The sequence below is a fragment of the Eptatretus burgeri genome, chromosome 12 (assembly GCF_056783735.1).
Source record: "Eptatretus burgeri isolate ZD-2024b chromosome 12, Ebu_testis_v1, whole genome shotgun sequence".
In the NCBI taxonomy this organism is placed as follows: Eukaryota; Metazoa; Chordata; class Myxini; order Myxiniformes; family Myxinidae; genus Eptatretus; species Eptatretus burgeri.
The window spans coordinates 7,916,828-7,936,149 of record NC_140972.1 but is presented as its reverse complement, the minus strand read 5'-3'; the positions used below and the strand labels follow the sequence as shown (position 1 = coordinate 7,936,149).

General features: G+C 40.0%; 1 protein-coding gene across 1 annotated transcript in view; it reads right to left on the bottom strand.

Moving 5' to 3' along the window:
- Nucleotides 1–19,322, bottom strand: part of LOC147015038 (integrin alpha-11-like) — an 80,504-nt gene that overhangs the window by 41,252 nt on the left and 19,930 nt on the right. The window contains exons 2-6 of the mRNA XM_085849204.1: nt 10,080–10,221; nt 6,695–6,793; nt 6,475–6,551; nt 4,697–4,786; nt 3,357–3,447 (exon numbers count right to left, since the gene is read on the bottom strand). Of these exons, the coding sequence (XP_085705330.1) occupies nt 3,357–3,447; nt 4,697–4,786; nt 6,475–6,551; nt 6,695–6,793; nt 10,080–10,221 (499 nt within the window). The remainder of the gene's footprint in view (nt 1–3,356; nt 3,448–4,696; nt 4,787–6,474; nt 6,552–6,694; nt 6,794–10,079; nt 10,222–19,322) is intronic.

Here is a 19,322-nt window from a genome sequence, read left to right as displayed (position 1 = left end):
TCAATGGACCAAAAATCAGCCTTTGATGTGCTCATGGGGATGGGGAGACGGTACGATCAGATGCCCGCTGAAAAGTAAGAGCTGGTTATGGCTCTGATTGACCGTTTTGAGCGTGTTGACTCCGAGTAGACACCTTTTTAAAATCATATCCAGCACAATGCACTGGTGTGCATGCACACATATACGACTTGGACAGTAATTTTCTCAGTATTGTTTCCATTTGTTTGATGATCCAACAGGTTTCTTTAAGAAAAACATGCCAGACTATATTGTAAAAACAAGTTTTAATCCCTTCTTTATTGTTTTTCACATCAGATGATACAGTGAACATGGGCATCCTGCATTTGAATTGTCTTCCATCTTCAATGTTTTCTTAGATCCTCCTGGTCCGGGATTTATATTTATTTTCCCACCACTTACCCTTGTCTTTTACATGGAACATCCAAAAAAAAAATCATAAAAATATATAATTTCTCAAAATTGAAATTATATTTATATTTATATTTCGACCTACCGACCCTACATTTTAGCTGAAGAACTGCAAAAACCAAGTTATAAAATAACTAAGGCCTAACCTGGGGGTTTTTTTTGTGTGTACACAGATATGTCAGTTGCCTATACACCACCCAAATAAAGGTATGTGGCAGAAGAATGTGTTGGATATTTGGAACACGATCGCCCGGAGGGCGGGTACTCTGCTCGTCATCAAAAAAACCCCAAAAATCACACTTATTTCCCATGAGGAGTACTTGACATGTGCCAAGTTTAATTTTTTTTTACATGGATCAGTTTTGGAGCTACAAATGTCCAAAGTTTTTTTCTTTTTTCCAGCATGGCTGCCACACCACATGACCTATGATATCATAAGTGACATTAAACATTCTACATGAGTAATCGTACCTATGGTGAAAATTCAGTGTCAATCAGATAAGCAGTTGCAGAGAAAAACAAAGAAAATTAGCACGGACGGACGGACAACCCCCAAAACAAAACATAATGCCTCTGGTGACATAGTCAGCAGAGGCATAAAAATGTAGAAGGTTAAGCTCATCCATGAACCTCAGTATCTTATAACATGCAGATAACAAACAGTGACAAGCAACAACTAACTTCCCACTGTATTGTCACAATTCTGATTAGATCAGGTGTCCAAAACACTTGGATTCAGGAATTTAGATTACCATGTTGTGTGCATTATGCTGCTCGATTACTCAATGTCATAAATACATAACAGAACCCAAATCCCAAACAATTAATCAATGTGCTCTGTATGAGCGTTTTGCTACAGCATCCAAAAGCCAAAATCATATTGAACTTGATGAGTGACAATCCTCAAGTTTTGAAACTCTTTGAGATACATCAATAAGTCTGTGAGGACTCATCATCCACCTCCAATGCAAATTATCATATTGAAATTATAGCATTTCTTCCTAATGTTCCCTTTTCCATTGAATCAAGAACTGAACATCAACACTGCTTATAATGAAAGCTCGACTTGCCTGGGATTTGGTTCATCCTAGTTTTGTTCAGCTTATGGTGTCCTCAGGGATGACTGAAGCTTATATCTCCATCGGGTGTGCCGTGTGTGTGTGTTGTAAAATTGTTGTCTACACAATTTGGGTTTCAGAAGGTGGAAGAGAGTCCTCCCAGGGTTAGTAGTATCCACCTTCATTTCAGTGAAGGATTGCGATTCATGGCCTCAGTTGTAAATTTGTGTTGTTCTCAGAGTTTTGTCCCGGAGGCTCTTTTCAGGATCGTTACTGAGCCCTGGACAGCCTCCAACTGTGATTTGTTTGTGGTAATGTTCCCAGGGATGATTTGTTAGATCTTCACGAGGTTCTTCTTTATCATTCCCATTGCTCTAATTGTCAATGGTACAATTTCGGCAATTTCCATGACCTTTTCACTTCATTCCTGAGGTCTTAATAATTGGTTATTTTCTTGATTTCTGTGTTATTTAGACCAAAATCACTGGGTACTGAATCCTCAATTAGCAATGCCTTCTTTTCCTTTTTGTTTCTGAGTAATATGTCTGGTTGCAGTGCTTTGTTTTCTGTGTTCGTGCTGGATAAGATCATCAGATCGTGTGTGAGCATTATGTCCTTGTTTTCAATAATTGTTTTTGGTTCATGCTTCCATGAATTTTGTGGAACTGGGAATTTTGAAATTCTTGCAGACGTGCCAGTGGATTACTCGACATACCTTGTTGTGCCTTTGTGTGTACAGCTGTTCTGACATGAGTTTTTTACATCCTGACAGGAGATGGCTCGTGCTTTCTGTTTCTGGCTTGCAAAACCTACACTTGTCCGATTAGCTCAGAACTGCCATTTTTTAAAGCCATTTGTGTCGTGTCCTTCGTCTTGGGTATTGATAAAATAATGATTCATTCTCCATGCCCAATTCAGCTGACCTCTTCTTCGCCATTCCAGTCAACCTTTTTGTCAATCCCCAATCTGTCCAACTCTTCTTTTTTTTCAATACTTTCCTGCTCTTTTATCCTTCTCCCATTTGTCACAACATATCTGTTGGTATGTATGTTCTCTTGCATTTATATTTTGTCTTTTTTGCAACTGCTGGGTCTGTATTTGCTGCTTTTCAGCTTGGTGCATAACATCTACTATTCACACCTGTTTTTGGAAGGTTTTTGCAAGGTGAGTGTGAGAAATGTGTGTGTGTGTGTGTGTGTGTGTGTGTGTGTGTGTGTGTGTGTGTGTGTGTGTGTGTGTGTGTGTGTGTGTGTGTGTGTGTGTGTGTGTGTGTGTGTGTGTGTGTGTGTGTGTGTGTGTGCGCGCGCGCGCACGCGCACAATATACGTGCATAATTTGTCTTTCATTTTATAAATCGCAGTTAAGATTCTTCATTTAGTTAAGATTTAGATTTAACCCAAACATTCTTGTTCACACAAATGAGCTGCACAACAAATCCATCCTTTTTCATGAAACTCTCATGAAATATATAATGTCCGAAACAGCAGTAGGAAGGTGCTCATAGAGGCAAGAGATACCAGAATACTGATGATGCAAATGCAAGGGTTACCTTTTCAGTCTGTCTGTAGAAGCAGTACCATTTTAGCAGCATAAAATGGTCACCATTCTGAGATGGCAGACAGAGACTTTACAGAGCTTGGTGAGGGCCAGGTCTTGGTCACCAGGTATAATTTTGCCTTTTGAAAACAGGCCCACTGTTTAAGATTTTCAAGCAACCTTGTGAGTTGCCCTGAAAAATGCTGCCATCAGCATTGGATCAGGTCAGTGTGACCTCGCTTATTTACATCCTCAGAACTCTGCTCGACGCGATTGGAGGAATACATCCATGCTTTACGGATATGTGATGTGTACTCGTAAGTGAGACTATACCTTGAATGTAAAGTTGTATTGATGCTTCGACTCTTCTGCCGCCTGGATGCTGATCTCCTTTCCAATCTCATAATGGTTGAAGTTGGTTTCTCTGCATCAAAGAGAAGAAGAATAAGAATAAGAATAAGAATAAGAATAATAAGAAGAAGAAACTTATGAATGCATTTTAAAATAGCTACCTCGACAGAATAAAAGGTTCAACTTTTGAATGTTTGAATGCATTTACTAAGACCAATCTGCTGGAGGTTAAATCTTATATATTATTTCCGAGTTTGTGGTTTCATGTCGCGCTATCTTCGACTTTTTTTGTGCTCGAGTAACGTGATATTCGGCTTACATTATCTCAAAGACAATATGAGGTGCATGGTACAAAAAAAGTAAATAAAATGGTTCTGAAACAGTGAAATGGTATTCCACTTACTGCATTAAAGTAAAATTACTACTGATACTCTGTATCAGTTCCTTTCTCAAACACACCCACCCCAACATGTCCCGCAGAGCGCGGGTTATGCTAGTTAATATAAATTGCACAGCTTTGAACGAATGGTATCATCGCCCACGTCAGTATTTCCTGAGACCATTTCACAGTCCAAGTCCTTCTCACAGCCACAGCTACATAGCACGTTTTTCATTGCCGAGTCATGGTCTCAACCAAAAGACTTCCTTTGATTTGTATCGTGGTATATCAAGTGGTATATTTCTGGGGTACAAAGTACAAATGTACATGTGTACCACCCTGAAAGAGAAATATCTTTCATCTCCTTCATTTCTCACCAGGATAGTAACCCACTTTGAAAGCAAACCTAATATATACTATACATATAATTCCAGTTATTTCTATTAATCACAATTTTGTAGAAGCAATAATTAAACAAAACTCCTGCTTAAGAGTTTTCCAATAAATAAGAATGCATATCAACTCAAGTGTCCCTGTTATTCCCAATCAATTCCACAAGTGTTCCTGCTGTTTCTGATCAATTATACAAGTGTTCCTGCTTTTCCAGATCAACTCAACAAGTGTTCCTCTCTGTCACTGAGCATCAAAGAAGTGGAACGTCCAACTTTCAACTGTTCAATAATAAGCCTCAGCATCGTTATTGTGAAGGATCCATGCCGAGTATCCTATGTTCTCACACTGGTTTAATTCAGCTAGCACAGGATTTTACATTTGGAATATGATTGACTCATCAACAAAAGGAAAAATAAATCTCTGCACTGTGATTGGAGAGAATGGAAAAAGCAATATTGTGTTTTCATGTCACTGTTCATTTAGCTTTTTCGACTTGTGGAAACATGACCAAGGTAAAGAGTACCACATCGTCAATTGCTTGGTACATTACCTAGTGAAGAGTATGTCAGCCTTGTATCGCACAGGAATGCTCAGAGAGGCGTCATTGTCTTCCATAGTCCCAGGTTCTTCATCGCTGTCACTGAAGCACAATGTTATGCAATTGATAATTGAAAATTAGTATAACTAATATAGAGTACCAGTAGGTATGCATAGGCAGAAAAATAAGGACAATAAGATTTTTCAAACACAATTCCCTGATATTTTCTCTTTCTCTTGCTTTGAAGAATGGCTCATGCCCAAAATGTTGCTTCTCCTCCTTTTCCCACAACGGTTAACATACCTCTCTCAATGGTTAATTTAGAAAATTAATTGTCCTTCAAGGAAATTCAGATCATCTCACCTGTACCAAACTACCCTCAAAGCATTCTTAATACTTGGAACAATGTTCTCTAACATGAGTATGCCATTTCATATTTCATGTAGAGGTGGGGTGGGAGTGATGGGTGGGAGGTGGGGGGGGGAGAGATGGGTAGAAGAAATAAAGTTCCTAAAATGTTGAGAGCTATAAATTCTCCAGAATCTAGGAGAGGCAGATGTGAAGCTGGGGCACCAGCTCATAGCAGTGAGCAGTACTCCATTGAACGATGGACAAAGACCTTTCCCTCCAAATTTGGTGTCGTCTGTGAATATTGAAAGTCTACTTGTAACACTGCTGTCCAAATCGTTGATATAATTACAAGCAATAACTGTCCTACTGATCACTGCAGTACTCTCCTACTTCAAACTAACCAGATGGACATTCTCCTCCTGACAGCCACATTTTACTTTCTATCACTGAAGCAAGTTCTCAATCCAGTTTGCCATTTCACCACCAACTAACTCCATAAGCATGAACTTAACAGCAGGGGTTCCCATGGGAATATATTTTCTCAACCACTGGTTTATAAAGGTTTAGCCAAACCAGGTACCTTTTTGCCACCCTAAAATAAAAATTTCCACTTGTGACATTCGAATTGCTGACATCATCAAACATGGATATCCCCGTCTCATTTTGTTCAATTTCCTTTCCAGTTGGTGACTGGAGTTTTACTTTGATCCGAGCAATCCATGTCAGTTCGGAATTCGTACCTTTAAATAACCCAGATATCGAGCTTTGATTTACCTCACGCTTTCCTAACAGTGTACACTACCTCACGCTTGCTGAAACTGACTGATGGGGTGACCACACCGATATTAGGGTGAAAGGTGACTAAAATTGGGCTGAGAAGGTGAGAGGTATGAGGGTGCAGAGTTTCGTGGCAGAATTTTGAATCCATGTTTACTTGGATTGAAATTTTCCGCTGACAATGAGTGGAATTGAGGGTTTTAAAGTGTCCTACTTACAAATCAGCTCTTTTCGCGACATGAGAGAAGGCGGTTGTGTAAAAGTAGTTTTACCTATGACCATTATCATACCCACAAATTCAGAGATGGTCATTATGACCAAGTGATCAGAGGCAGTAGGCCCAGTGGACTTGGATTAACCATTTGACAAGGGTGGCGATAGCATGGAAATCAATGGAGGGTGCAGGAAGGTGAGTGCTAGTCCATGTCAATTATTGAACTTTAACTGATGGTTAAAGCCAGTGCCAAGTTATCTACCTGGACGACAAACACGGAAATTATGGCAGGTTGTTCGAGTTATCAGCTGTTTTAACGTTTGATATATCAAGTCCAGAATGTAAAGCAAAAATCAGACAGACATGAATGGTTTCATTTTAGACATTGAAACTCATTTTCTACACGAGTTATAGTTACGAAACTAAATAATTCAATGGTTCTGCTTACCTGTCCACATGCACTCCCACCTCGATACTCCTCAGCAAATCCAAGTGGTTAATCTCAAGCTCAAGGTGAATGGGAAGCTAATCGTGAGACAATGCACAGACAAACCCAACCCTAACGTCAAAATATAAACCAGTTTGTCATTTATCGGACTTTGTTGTCCACCGACAAGTTTTATTAGCAACTCCTGAAATTAAAACTGTACAATATGTTCAACACAGACCTGGAAATGAGAGAAGAGTGCAGGTGGGTTGAAGGAGCACATAATCCATCTTGTGTGGCCTGGTACGTATCGGCAGTCCAACTGCACCTTTTGATCAGCCTGTAAAGGCACATAATCACACTGTGCTTAATATGCAACAGGCCAAAAGGTTTCAAGAACAAACCTTACAGGTGGTGGAATCTCAGCCTAATGTTCGAGCTCCTGCGAACTTTCAAAGCTAAGTCTCTCATGTGAGTTTGTTAACCTCCGCCATCGAAGATGGACGGAGGTTACTGTTTTCACCCCGTCTGTTTGTTTGTTTGTGAACAGTATTACGGAAAAAACTCAACGGATTTCGACGAAACTTGGTGGGGGAATTAGGTATGGTCCAAGGATCATGCCATTAGATTTTGGACTTGGTCCAAAGTCCAATATGGCCGCTATGGTGGCCATTTTGAAAAAATATTTGAATTTTTCTTTTTGCATTTCTACATGTTTTAAGTGATTTCCAACCCCCCCCCCCCCCAAAAAAAAATAGTTAGAGAAAAAAAAAATTGCAACTTTTTTTTCAACAAAATTTCGATTTTTTTTTTTTTTTTTTTTTTTTGCATTTCTGCATGTTATAATTGATTTCCAAAAAAAACATGCCAAAATTATAATTGCGGCCGATTTTGGAACTTCACGTGGATATAACCAAGTAAAATCAATTTGTCTCAACGAATCTAGTTATGACGAATGAATTGAGTATGTAAAAGTTAAAAGTAAAAGGGAAAGTTGCAAACTATAACTCTGTGAGCACTGTTGATGTCAAATTGAATGAAAAGGATATGAGGTTCAGAGGTTTTGCACTCTACCGAGTGCTCCCCCTCTAGTTTTTCCTTTGTAAATCTCTGTGTCTCCCCTTACCCCTCTCAACCATTACAAATCTTAGGTCAGACATAGAGAAAGCAGAATGGATACAGCAACTGAGTTGGTGAATGAACCTATTACCGATGGTAATAATTCCAATGATTCCTTGTCTTAGCTTTGAACCTATGACTCGATTTTCCCTCTATATTGGTCCCATTATTACCTCCACCACCGACAGTGGACGGAGGTTATGTTTTCATTCCTGTCTGTCTGTCAGTTTGTTTGCCCGCCTGCAAACAGGATATCTCAAAAAGTTGTGGATGGATTCGGATGAAATTTGTGGACAGGTTGGGTGTGTGACAAGGAAGAATTGATTTGATTTTGGTGAAGATCCAGAAACTAGAATTTTTTATTTTTATAAGTGATTCTGCACCATTGAGAAATGGAGCAAAAAACGATATGGAGCACAATGTCTCAAAAAGTTGGGATGGATTTTGACAAAACTTAGTGAATGAGTTGGTTGGATGACAAGAACAAGCCAATTCGGTTTTGGTTCAGGTCAGCATCAGTGGACAGCCTGGTGTTGGCTTAGTGGTTTGGGTGGCTGACTTGGGATCCTTGGGTCCTGAGTTTGAGCCACGTTTGCCACTGAATTTATACCAGGTGGGGTTGACTCAGCCTGTCATCCTTCCGAGGTCGGCAAAATGAGTACCAGTGTACTGGTAATAGGGACACTGCATCAGTGGCATAACCACGTCCCGAACCAATGATGCAACCAGCAGCCATAAGGCTGCACTCGAAAGAAGAAGAAGAAGAAGAAGAAGCATCAGTGGGATCCAACCTATCAGTGGGATACAAAACAAACTGTTAAGCCTGGTGGAGGTATGCGTTCTACAGAGTGCCGTTGGACTTGTACAATGCCTTGTAGCATGGCAGGACTGTGCCATGAGCAATCCAACTTCGATGCAGATGAGATGGACAGTTTTAAGTCTCATCCAATAAATGGCAGCATACTGAAGCCCTCTGCCAACCCTGGATAACAATGGAAGGTTTTTTTCCAGCCAAGTTTGATCCTGTCTGTGTTTGAACACAGAAAAGAGCAAGCTATCTGCCTGTCATCCCTAATTACAAACATTTATATTAATCCTAAAACCCCCTCTTCCATCCAGGGCTTCAAGGTGGTGGAACACCATCATCTCATGTCATCTTTCATTCCTACCCATGTTCTTCATGACCCCCATTAACCTTCCACACATCGATTCCTGTTAGCCCTCCTTACATCTGCAGGCTTCCCTCTCTTCATTCACTGATCATCCTTCCAACTGATTGTTCTGACAATTTCCTTCCCACAACTTTTTTCCCCACCTGTGCAACCCATTTCCACATTCTCTTCAAACTTATTCTTCCCTTCAGGTATTCAAGACAGGTGTTTTTGACCCTCTGACTCAGATCGTCCATCTCAGATCTCTCAGATCACCATCTCAGATCGTCTCCAATCCAAAACCATGATCTTTTCTACCCTCGTTACCCCTTACCCCTCCAAAAATTTTGCTTCTGTATCCATATTATCCACTCCTTGCATTCTCCCATACACCTCATCATTACCTACATCTCCATCTATTTTCCCCCTTCTCCTGCTGTTCCTTTTGCTATGTTGTCTCCTGATCTGCTCTGTGTTCTAGCTCTTCTACGAGCCTTGACTATGTATATGACAAAAAAAAAACAGTGTGCTTCCCTTCTTGTTCTCCATCACTTTGCTCTTTCATGAGCAGAGATCATGTACAGAAAAAAGTTTAAGTTGCTTTCCAGTATTCACAAAAACGTATCAATTCAAGGCCCAAAGCAGCAGAATAATTGCAGTGAGAAATGAGTTCTGTTATCAAAGTAAGTGTGAACTGATGTTTAACGTTCAAAACATGTCCAGCAGTATTCTTTCATCAGGTACGAGTCCTTCAGACTCCTCAGTGCCATGTGCTTATAATAATCATCATCATGTACCATCATGCTCGATGTAGAGTGTTGGTGCTGCTCAAGCAGTTACTAGGCTACAATCCTGGTTGGGTCATCACTCCAACTCAGGAAGTCGGGGCAGGGATTTGTAATTCGTTCAGGGTGCCGGCGATAGCTCGCCTACTCTTCGCGAAGGACACCGTGGGATCTTTAACGTCCACCAACTAATGCCGACAGACGGGACGCCAAGTTTAACGTCCATCCGAGAGACAGAACACTTTGATGAATCACCCTGCCTGTGAAATCCCTGCCGGGATGACAGTTTATAACTGGGCCAAGATTCAAACCCAGGCGAGACAGCTTAGAGGCGAGTGTTCGAACCTCTCGGGCCTGGCCCATCCTGTCAGCCTTGTTTATATTAATGTCATGGATTGATGAAAACATTCAGCAGTGTAAGGATGAATAGATTCACTCTATATCAGGAAAATGCTTTAAAAGGGCACATTATTAGTCTAATCGTGCATCATTGTAAACTGCATGAGCATCAAACAGTGACTCTTTTCCATGTTGCGTCTCATGATTGTGTGTGCACGAGGATGAGACACACAGTTGTAGTAATGCTGGCAAGCCGTAGGTTCTTGGAGATGGTGATGTTGACATGAGCATTATAAGCAACTTCACCCTTGTTCAGCAGCATCACGGAGACACGGAATCGTCGGAACTCACTGTCAATAATGTATGGTGAATCTCTAAGGGAGGTAAAAAGTGAAAGGTTATTCATTTGTACTGTTATTCAAGAAAACATTCACATTGTAATATGTGCAAACAAATACGTACAACATTCGGGAAAAAACATTTTCACTGAGGAGATTGTACGCATGGATGTACAGCATGTGGATATAGTTACAATATCGATGAAGATCTGTATATTTAAAAGGCCCCAGTAACACCAGTTATATGCTCAAGATGCAAAGGAGCATTTACACATTAAATTTCAATCTCAAACGGTTTCACTTTTGATTACACTGGTGCAACACACAGGGTTATTAAAGGAAAACAAATTCCACATCTTTATGATACAGTCAGTCCGAGTGGGGCTTTCAGCCATATTTTCGACAATCAAGTCAGCAGCATTCTCAACATTAATACATAAACCTTTTTCTAACCACTCACTCACAGGCCCCCCTAACAAACGGACGCCAACGTTGTCAGACGGAATAAAAACCCGTCATTCTTGTTACAAAAACAGCTAAAATTGATGAAAAAGAAGCCGAAATTGAAACCAACACAGTAATTACGGTCGCAATAGCAAATATAACCGAAACCAACACGTATATTCTCCACGCAAGAACGGTCGTGACGGACACAAGAACAGTCAATCCTGAAATAGAACGGTGGGGGATGGAAGCAACATCGATTATTTCCGTCGCAAAACGACGGAGACCAAAGTGAAACCGATTCATTCCGGTTTCCATAACGTGGAAAACATGGCGGCTTGAAAAGTTATTGAAGTTATGGTAAGTTAACTTTAACGTAGTCTGCCTTGAATAAATCATGTCTGTTAATGAAAACCCGTTTGTGGTACGGGATATTATACAAGCAGCGATAAATGCGCCCTCTTGAATTAATGTGTGGCTGACATTTCGTGTAATTCGTGCCCCCGTGCAGCAGCGATCAGTGACGATTGATCGTTTATATTTGAAAGAGGTAAAATTTGATAGTAATAATAAATTGCAAATTCCAATAAAATAACAAAGTTGATATGAAGTAAAAACTGTACAAAGATCCCAAACACGATCCCCTATGTTGAACTGGGCATACACAACTAGCGACCCTTCACTCGGGGGCTCGAAATACAGGCAAACCAAACATTATCATCACAACAAAATTCGGTTGAATAAATTGTTAAAACTACATCAGGTACTACCCACTATCTATTATCTATATTACATTTATGTTCGAGGCACAAGCACTAAAAATTTACATACCGTAACAGGTCGTTCTACTGCATCCGCCATCTTGTTCGCACTACAGTAACCAGAATGAACCGCTTTTGTTTCGCTCTCGGACGTTTCGCGACGGAAATAACCAATCTTGCTTCCATTCCCCACCGGTCTATCTCGGGATTGTCCATTCTTGTTTCCGTCACGACCGTTCTTGTGTGTTGAATAAACATGTTGGTTTCCATTATATCTGCTATTGCGACCATAATTACTGTGTTGGTTTCAATTTCGGCCGCTTTTTCATCAATTTTAGCTGTTTTTGCAACAAGAATGATAGGTTTTCATTCCATCTGACAACATTGGCGTCCGTTTGTTCGGGGGGCCTGACTCACTGACAGCAACATAAATGTTTCGTACTTTCTAGGGAGGCTAGAGAGTTGAGATTTGGCATTCTGATATAACAGGAAGCTTGAGTTGAATTCCAGAAGAAAAAAAGAAATCGCAAAACTGTCCATAAAATAAAGTATCCATAAACAAAAGTTGGCTGGTTGCGCCTCAGCCGGGAGAGGGGTGGAGCTTGGACTGCACCGTGGTGCGTTGCCCCCTCAGCTGGAAGTGGGGTGGAGCTTGCACTGTACATAAATAATGAGCTCATACTGTTCACTCATTCTTTATTTAATTGATTTATATACCTGATTGCAGAACCCAAACAATCCACTATCTATAATTTACAACAATAAATGTCATTGTGTGTGTGTGTGTGTGTGTGTGTGTGTGTGTGTGTGTGTGTGTGTGTGTGTGTGTTTGTGGGCATGTGTGGGCGTGTGTGTGTGTGTGCGTGTGTGTGCGTGTGCGTGTGTGCGTGTGCGTGTGCGTGTGCGTGTGCGTCAGTGCGTCTCCTCCATGACTCCAAAAACCTTGAAACATAGTGGTCCGAAACTTTGCATGCATAAGAAGGGAACTCCAAATGAGTGCGTGATTGAAAACTGGGTATTTTGGAAAATTTAAACACCCATTTTGAGGATAATTAACAGGGTGCGCATTATGAAAAATGAAAAAAAGCCTGACCAAGATGGTGCTGGCGGCACGCAACCTTGGTCAGCCTGCTTTCATCTCGCAAGGGTCTTACGCCACCATTTTGTTTCAGCCTGCTCAAAAATGCCTTGCTTTGGAATAGGCTGCAATGGTCTCGGTTTGATAAAGTGCTAAAAATGTATTCTTCCACATTCCTCACCCATATCATCGAATGCCTGATCTTCATCCCTTCAAATCGCTGTATACATCGCTAATTGTTTTCCAAGACAGCCGTTCCTTATCAACCATTGCATTAGAGTGCTTGCTTGAGTGCTTAAGCCACTTATCAAGCACTCTTTATGCTGCTTGGTAACGGAACACACCTGTTTCACCATTCTCTTACCTTTACATTTGATTTAGTTGTCTTTTGCTTAAACATTAGTACAGTAATGACTTTTTTGCTCAACTATGAGTGGTATTCTTTGATAATTGTTCGTTTGCAAGCCATGGCGATAGAGTTGATAGCGGTCCTTTTTTTCCAGAGATATAGTCCTTTTTTCGGGCCGTGTGGAACAGGCCATATTTGCTAGGTTTGAATCTCAATTTTTTGTTTTTTATTATTATTATTACAAGAGATAGATTGTTTCACCTTTTTGTGTGATCTGCTTTCAATATATTATAAATACCGATAAATAAAATGAAATAAAAGAAATGAAAAAAACTCAAACATCGAATCGCACCTCGTGTTCGGAACTCCACCATGTTGGTTCTAGCTGTGAAAGCATAGACTGACATTTTGTGATCTCTGTGGCTTGATATACAGTGAAACCCCAATTATACGCGCCCCAATTTAACGTGAATTCGGACAAAGCGATGAGTCATTGGACCTTTTTTTTTGCTCTTTCCGGAACTGAAAAGTATTTTTGTGAGTTAATTTCGTGTTTTCTTTTCTTCATTATTTTTTTTTATCATTTGGCAAATCTCGCTCGCCCCGCTGTTTCCAACTCCAACTCAGAGGCATTCTAGATTTCGCTCGCAGCCAGAGACATGCTATGTTCATGCAAGGAACACTCGATCACTTTTTTAAGAAATAAACTGTAAATAATGATTGCTAATATTCTTGAATGTTTTTTTTCTTGTTTTGTTTTTTTAAAAAAGCTTTACTCAAAATTAATGTGTTTTAATTTCAACTGTAACAATGATTTATTCGCGAAATTCTTTATTGCAGAGGTAATTTACTTGCTCGAAGGTAAACGTGCAAAAAACGGTTCAAATAGGGCAAAAATAGGGGTGGTTTAGGATGTTAGGTCAATATTGGGTCAGTTTGAACGCTGATTTTCTTAAATCCAAATTTAGCACGACCCCACTTTTTTCGCAATGACATTTTATGGACCTCAACGATCGCTTTATAAGGGGGCCACACTGTATTTTTAAATTGAATTTCACTAATTTTCCACTTGAATTCCACTTTTAAAGACCTCTTTTTAAAGGTAAACCTTTGTGCTTGTCGATTTGGTACACTTTATTGTGGCTTTGCCTTTTTGTTGCCATGCCATTCATGTGGAACTTCGTACGGAACTACAATGGAACTTGGAATGGGCCTCCGTCACAACGAGCACTCCTTCGGGATGTTACCCGTTACTGTGTGTGTGTGTGTGTGTGTGTGTGTGTGTGTGTGTGTGTGTGTGTGTGTGTGTGTGTGTGTGTGTGTGTGTGTGTGTGTGTGTGTGTGTGTGTGTAATATATTTGTTTTTATACAAGATCACATTGTTTTACCTTTTTGTGCGATCTGCTTTCATTTTAGATTGTTGCTCAACTGAGTGGTATTCTTTGATGTTTATTCATTTGCAAGCCATGGGATACAGTCAACAGCAGTCCTTTTTTGGGTGTGGGGGGGGGGGGGTTATAGTCTTTTTATTGGGCCGAGTGGAACAGGCTGTATTTGCTAGATTTAAATCTATAATATGTTAAAGGGTATTGGGAAAAAAAGTCTGAAAAACAACAGGAGAGCAAACATACCAGTAGGGGATTAATAAATGACAAACCCGAGGAGACGATAAATGGGGTTTCTAAGGCAGCCATTCAAATGAATGAGGAAAAAGGGAAACACTTTCTGACTCAAGGCCGAAAATCCCAAATTAGGAGACTGACTTTCTCCCCCTTCCATACAAGCAAATGTAAAATTGAGACCGATTTTCTCCCCCTCCCATACAAGCATATGTACAATTGAGACTGACTTTAGCCCCAAAAGCTCAAAATAGGAGACTCATTTCCTCCCCCTCCCATACAAGCAAATGTAAAACTGACTTACTGATTAAAGCACTTCTTTCCTTTCATATTTTAATTCCACTCAAAGAGCAAACCAATGAATATTTGTCCATGTTCTATTTCAGGGAATAACTTAATTTTTTTCCTATTACATTCATCACCAATGAGTATATTCACAAACATTACTTTGGAACTTAGTTCTTGGTTTAAATGTCTTTGTTGAGCAGAAATGAAATGATAAACTTCTCTTAATGCTCTTGTTTGACCACCTCCTAAGCCACATATCATTTTGGGATTGTAGTAAATTGTTTTTCCATTGTTCAATTGATAACCATCAAAGTTTTCAGTCCATTCAAGGATTTTTTATTTTATTTACATCCTCAAACTTATTTGTAATTAAATTTATCCGCTTATTTGTTTTATCTACTTCTACCCTGGTTATTTCTTCAATAAGACTTGTGTGATATATCTCACATTTTTTATCTTTTCCATTTAAATGCCAAGGCTGATTACATCTCCACTCTTTGGTTTGGTTATTGCTTGGATCTATCATTTATAAATCAGTAAAAAGACGGCAGTAGCCTGTTAAAATTACCAACCCAATATCTTAACACTTGTACTTAGAACCATAAGGGATACGATTGATTCCATTCTCTAAAATATATCTTTTATCATCAAAAGCTCCTAATGCTTTCTTATTTATTTCTTCTGTATATAATTGATGTTTATAATTTCTTATTGTATTCATTTTTCTGTACTCTTCGTTCTTTAAGGTTAAACAGTTGTAATAATGTTTAAAGTTCATTGTTTCCTTGATTATATTTTTCTTTATTCCCTTTAGCTTCTTATCACACCTTTCAATGTTATTATTATCAATATACGGAAAAGCATTAGACTTTGATCTCAATCCTATAAATTCACTCATGACCTTCCCACCCAATTCATCTTTAATCTTACCAATAACCTTTTTATTCTTTGATGAAAACAACACATCACCTGACTTATAATTACTTGCATCATATATATATATATATATATATATATATATATATATATATATATATATATATATATATATATATATATATGTTATCAATCATAAACATCACTTGTCTTAATTTCTAATATAAAACTGTCTGTATCCATATATAACAATGACATATTATCTTTGTACTTTGATTTTAAATTATTGGTTCACGAAAAAATATTTTCACGAAAAAAATAAGTGACCACTATATTCATTGTTGTGTGTCTGTCTGTTTGTCTGTCTGTCTGTCCCGAGCATAGCTCCATGGGTTTTGATCCGATCCTGACCAAATTTTGGTGGGAGGTTTATATCATGATCTCGTTGTGTTTTCCTGAAAATGGGCATGGTGTGCCCATTATGGGCGGTGCCACGCCCAAAGAAATTGTGTTTTTAGGGGGTAGCTGATTTCAATTTGCATCTTCTCCTAGGGGGTTTGTCGAATCTGACAGCGGCATCGGTATTTGGTATTTGGTTAGCGCAATGGCACCTGCATAGCCCCACGGAGCTTGATTTTTCATTTTCGTCACAAAGTCAAGGTCACAAGGTCACAAACTTAGAAAATTGCGAATTTTGGCGAAAAAAAAATTTCTTCTCCGAGGGGTTTGTCGAATCTGGCAGGGGTTTTGGTATTTGGTTAGCCCAATGGCACCTACATAGCCCCATAGAGCTCGATTTTTCATTTTCGTCCCAAGGTCAAGGCCACAAGGTCACGAACATAGAAAATTGCAAATTGTGTTTTTAGAGGGTAGCCGATTTCAATTTGCATCTTCTCCTCGGGGGTTTGTCGAATCTGGCAGGGGTTTTGGTATTTGGTTAGCCCAATGGCACCTGCATAGCCCCATAGAGCTCGATTTTTCATTTTCGTTCCAAGGTCAAGGCCACAAGGTCACGAACATAGAAAATTGCGAATTGTGTTTTTGAGGGTAGCCGATTTCAATTTGCATCTTCTCCTCGGGGGTTTGTCGAATCTGGCAGGGGTTTTGGTATTTGGTTAGCCCAATGGCACCTGTATAGCCCCACGGAGCTCGATTTTTCATTGTCGTCCCAAGATCAAGGTCACAACATCAAGGTCACAAGGTCACGAACCTAGAAAATTTCGAATTTTGACATAAAAATCAGACGACCGCCCAAACTTTGAGAGCTTGGATGACAATATTTTTTATGCATAATCTTGAGGTCATTCCCCACCTAAAGTCTTGAAACCATTTTGCTCTATCTCGAACACCTTGCCCGTGGCGGCCTCTTCAAGTTTGTTTTTACGCTGATTTCATCAAAGTATGGATAATCCGAGGAGTGTGAAATGCCATATAGCCTATATGACGTTATATTGTTCCTGGAATGTTCCAGAGGAAGTTTTGCACCAAAGGTCATAATCCTTGACCTTTGACCTTTAAAGTTCACAAAGGTCAAATTTTCAAAGTTGTGGGAATCAAACCGGGTTTTCGACCTTCTTCGACGAACTAACTCCATTAAGCTATAGCACGTATCCTGTTTCTTTATTTTAATGTCCACAACATTGTTTTGTGACCTTCAAAGGTTATGCAAAGATCAAATTTTTAAAGTTGTTGAACGAAACCGGGTTTTCAACATTTTTCAGGTAATAACCTGTCACTCGTACTACATCATGTTGATCATTTTTATAACTTCGTCAAAAATTATCACATTGTCTCATCCTTGACTTCTGAAACAATCTACATCGTCAAGTACCGCTCGTGAACCATTGCCGCCTCCAGACTTGTTATAGTAATAGTCATACATTAACGACTGACAAGTCAAGAATTGATGTTCCTTTCTCAGTCGGTTTATCCATTTCAATACTCTCTTTTTTTCAAATGAATGGCACAAAAGTTCTCTGAAAACACCTCCGCTCGTTCAAAACTTGGTCTATTAATTAACTTTGAAGCCTGTTTCCAAGATGTAGCAAGTCTTATGTTTTGTCGATTCCTAACATGTTCCATAGTCTTTCCAAATACAACATTATTCATTAATTTATAAAAGTCCTTCTCAAAATCTGTTTTTGCTTCTGTTCTCCTTATTGTTTTAAAATCAATATACTTCTTTAACCAATGACTGCTTCAATTTTAAAATCCGATTACTTTTCCTCACTCTCAACCTAGCAGATAAATATTGTCTCAAGTTCCTTTGATGCAAAACATAACTTTCTTTATCATTTAATGTAGTAAATAGTTTTTCTGGAGATTTACCTTTTATATTAAATGACTGTTGGTCATCACTTAACCATTCTTTTCTTGGACTTTCTTTATCAGGGGCATAAGGTAGGTCTTTATGTTTGTGATGAAGTTGTGTGATATCACGTGTGATATCCACACGTGATAAAGCTGAATGTCTAAACTCGGTGTTTGCAGCTAAATCTTGTGTCCCAAACCCATCACTATCTCTACCCACTTTACCCAGTCGCACCCAACTGTCCCTGGACTCTGTATCCTTTTCTCCTGACAAGGTGGAGAGCTTGCTTTCAAACCTCGAGTCAGATTCTGCAACCGGTCCAGACGGCATCAGCCCACGTGTCCTCAAAGCCTGCTCTTCTGCTCTTGCTCACCCTCTCTCTGTTCTATTCACCCTCTCATTTTCCCAAGGTCATCTGCCATCTGCTTGGAAATCTGCTAACATCACTGCCCTGCATAAAAAAGGTGCAAAAACAGATCCCTGTAACTACAGACCAATCAGCCTTCTCCCAATCATCAGCAAGGTTATGGAATCCATCATTGCTTCAGACATGAAATCCTTCCTCTTCTCCAATGGCTTGATTTCCAATCATCAATTTGGTTTCAGACCAGGTCACTCTACCCTGGATATGCTGCTACTGCTCTCCCATCAATGGATGGAGGTCCTCAATGCCAGACAGGAAATCCGAGCCGTATCCCTGGACATATCACGTGCTTTTGACACAGTCTGGCACCCTGCCCTACTCACCAAACTCTCTTCCCATGGTATTCAAGGCCATCTCCACTCATGGCTCGCAGACTTCCTCTCCTGTCGCAGTCAACGTGTGGCCCTAAACGGAGTTCTTTCATCCCCTCTTCCTGTGCAGGCTGGAGTTCCTCAAGGTAGCGTTCTGGGCCCTGTTCTTTTTCTGGTTTTCATCAATGATCTCTCGGACTCTCTGGAAAATCCTCTATTTCTCTTTGCCGACGACTCCACCCTCTGCCGTACCATCTGTCATCCCTCAGACCGGCAAGCAGCAGCTTCTTCGCTCACTGCAGATCTGGATAAAATCACAAACTGGTCCAACACGTGGAACATGTCTTTCAATCCACACAAATCTCACACTCTCACTATGTCTCTTCGAAAGGACCGTTTACAAAACCCCCGCATCCACTTTCTCAACAATCCTCTGGAAGAAGTCTTTTCTTTCAAGCTTCTGGGTCTCACTATCTGCCATGACCTTTCCTGGGAAAGTCACATTTCCAACCTTGCCTCAAAAGCCAGTCGCCGACTGGGAATCCTCCGTCGTGCAAAGTCCTTCCTCGGCCCTCTTGAGCTCCTGACTACTCACAAAGCTTTTGTCCGTAGCCTGATGGAGTACTGCTCTCCCCTCTGGGCTGGTGCTCCTGCCTCCCACCTTTCTCGACTTCAC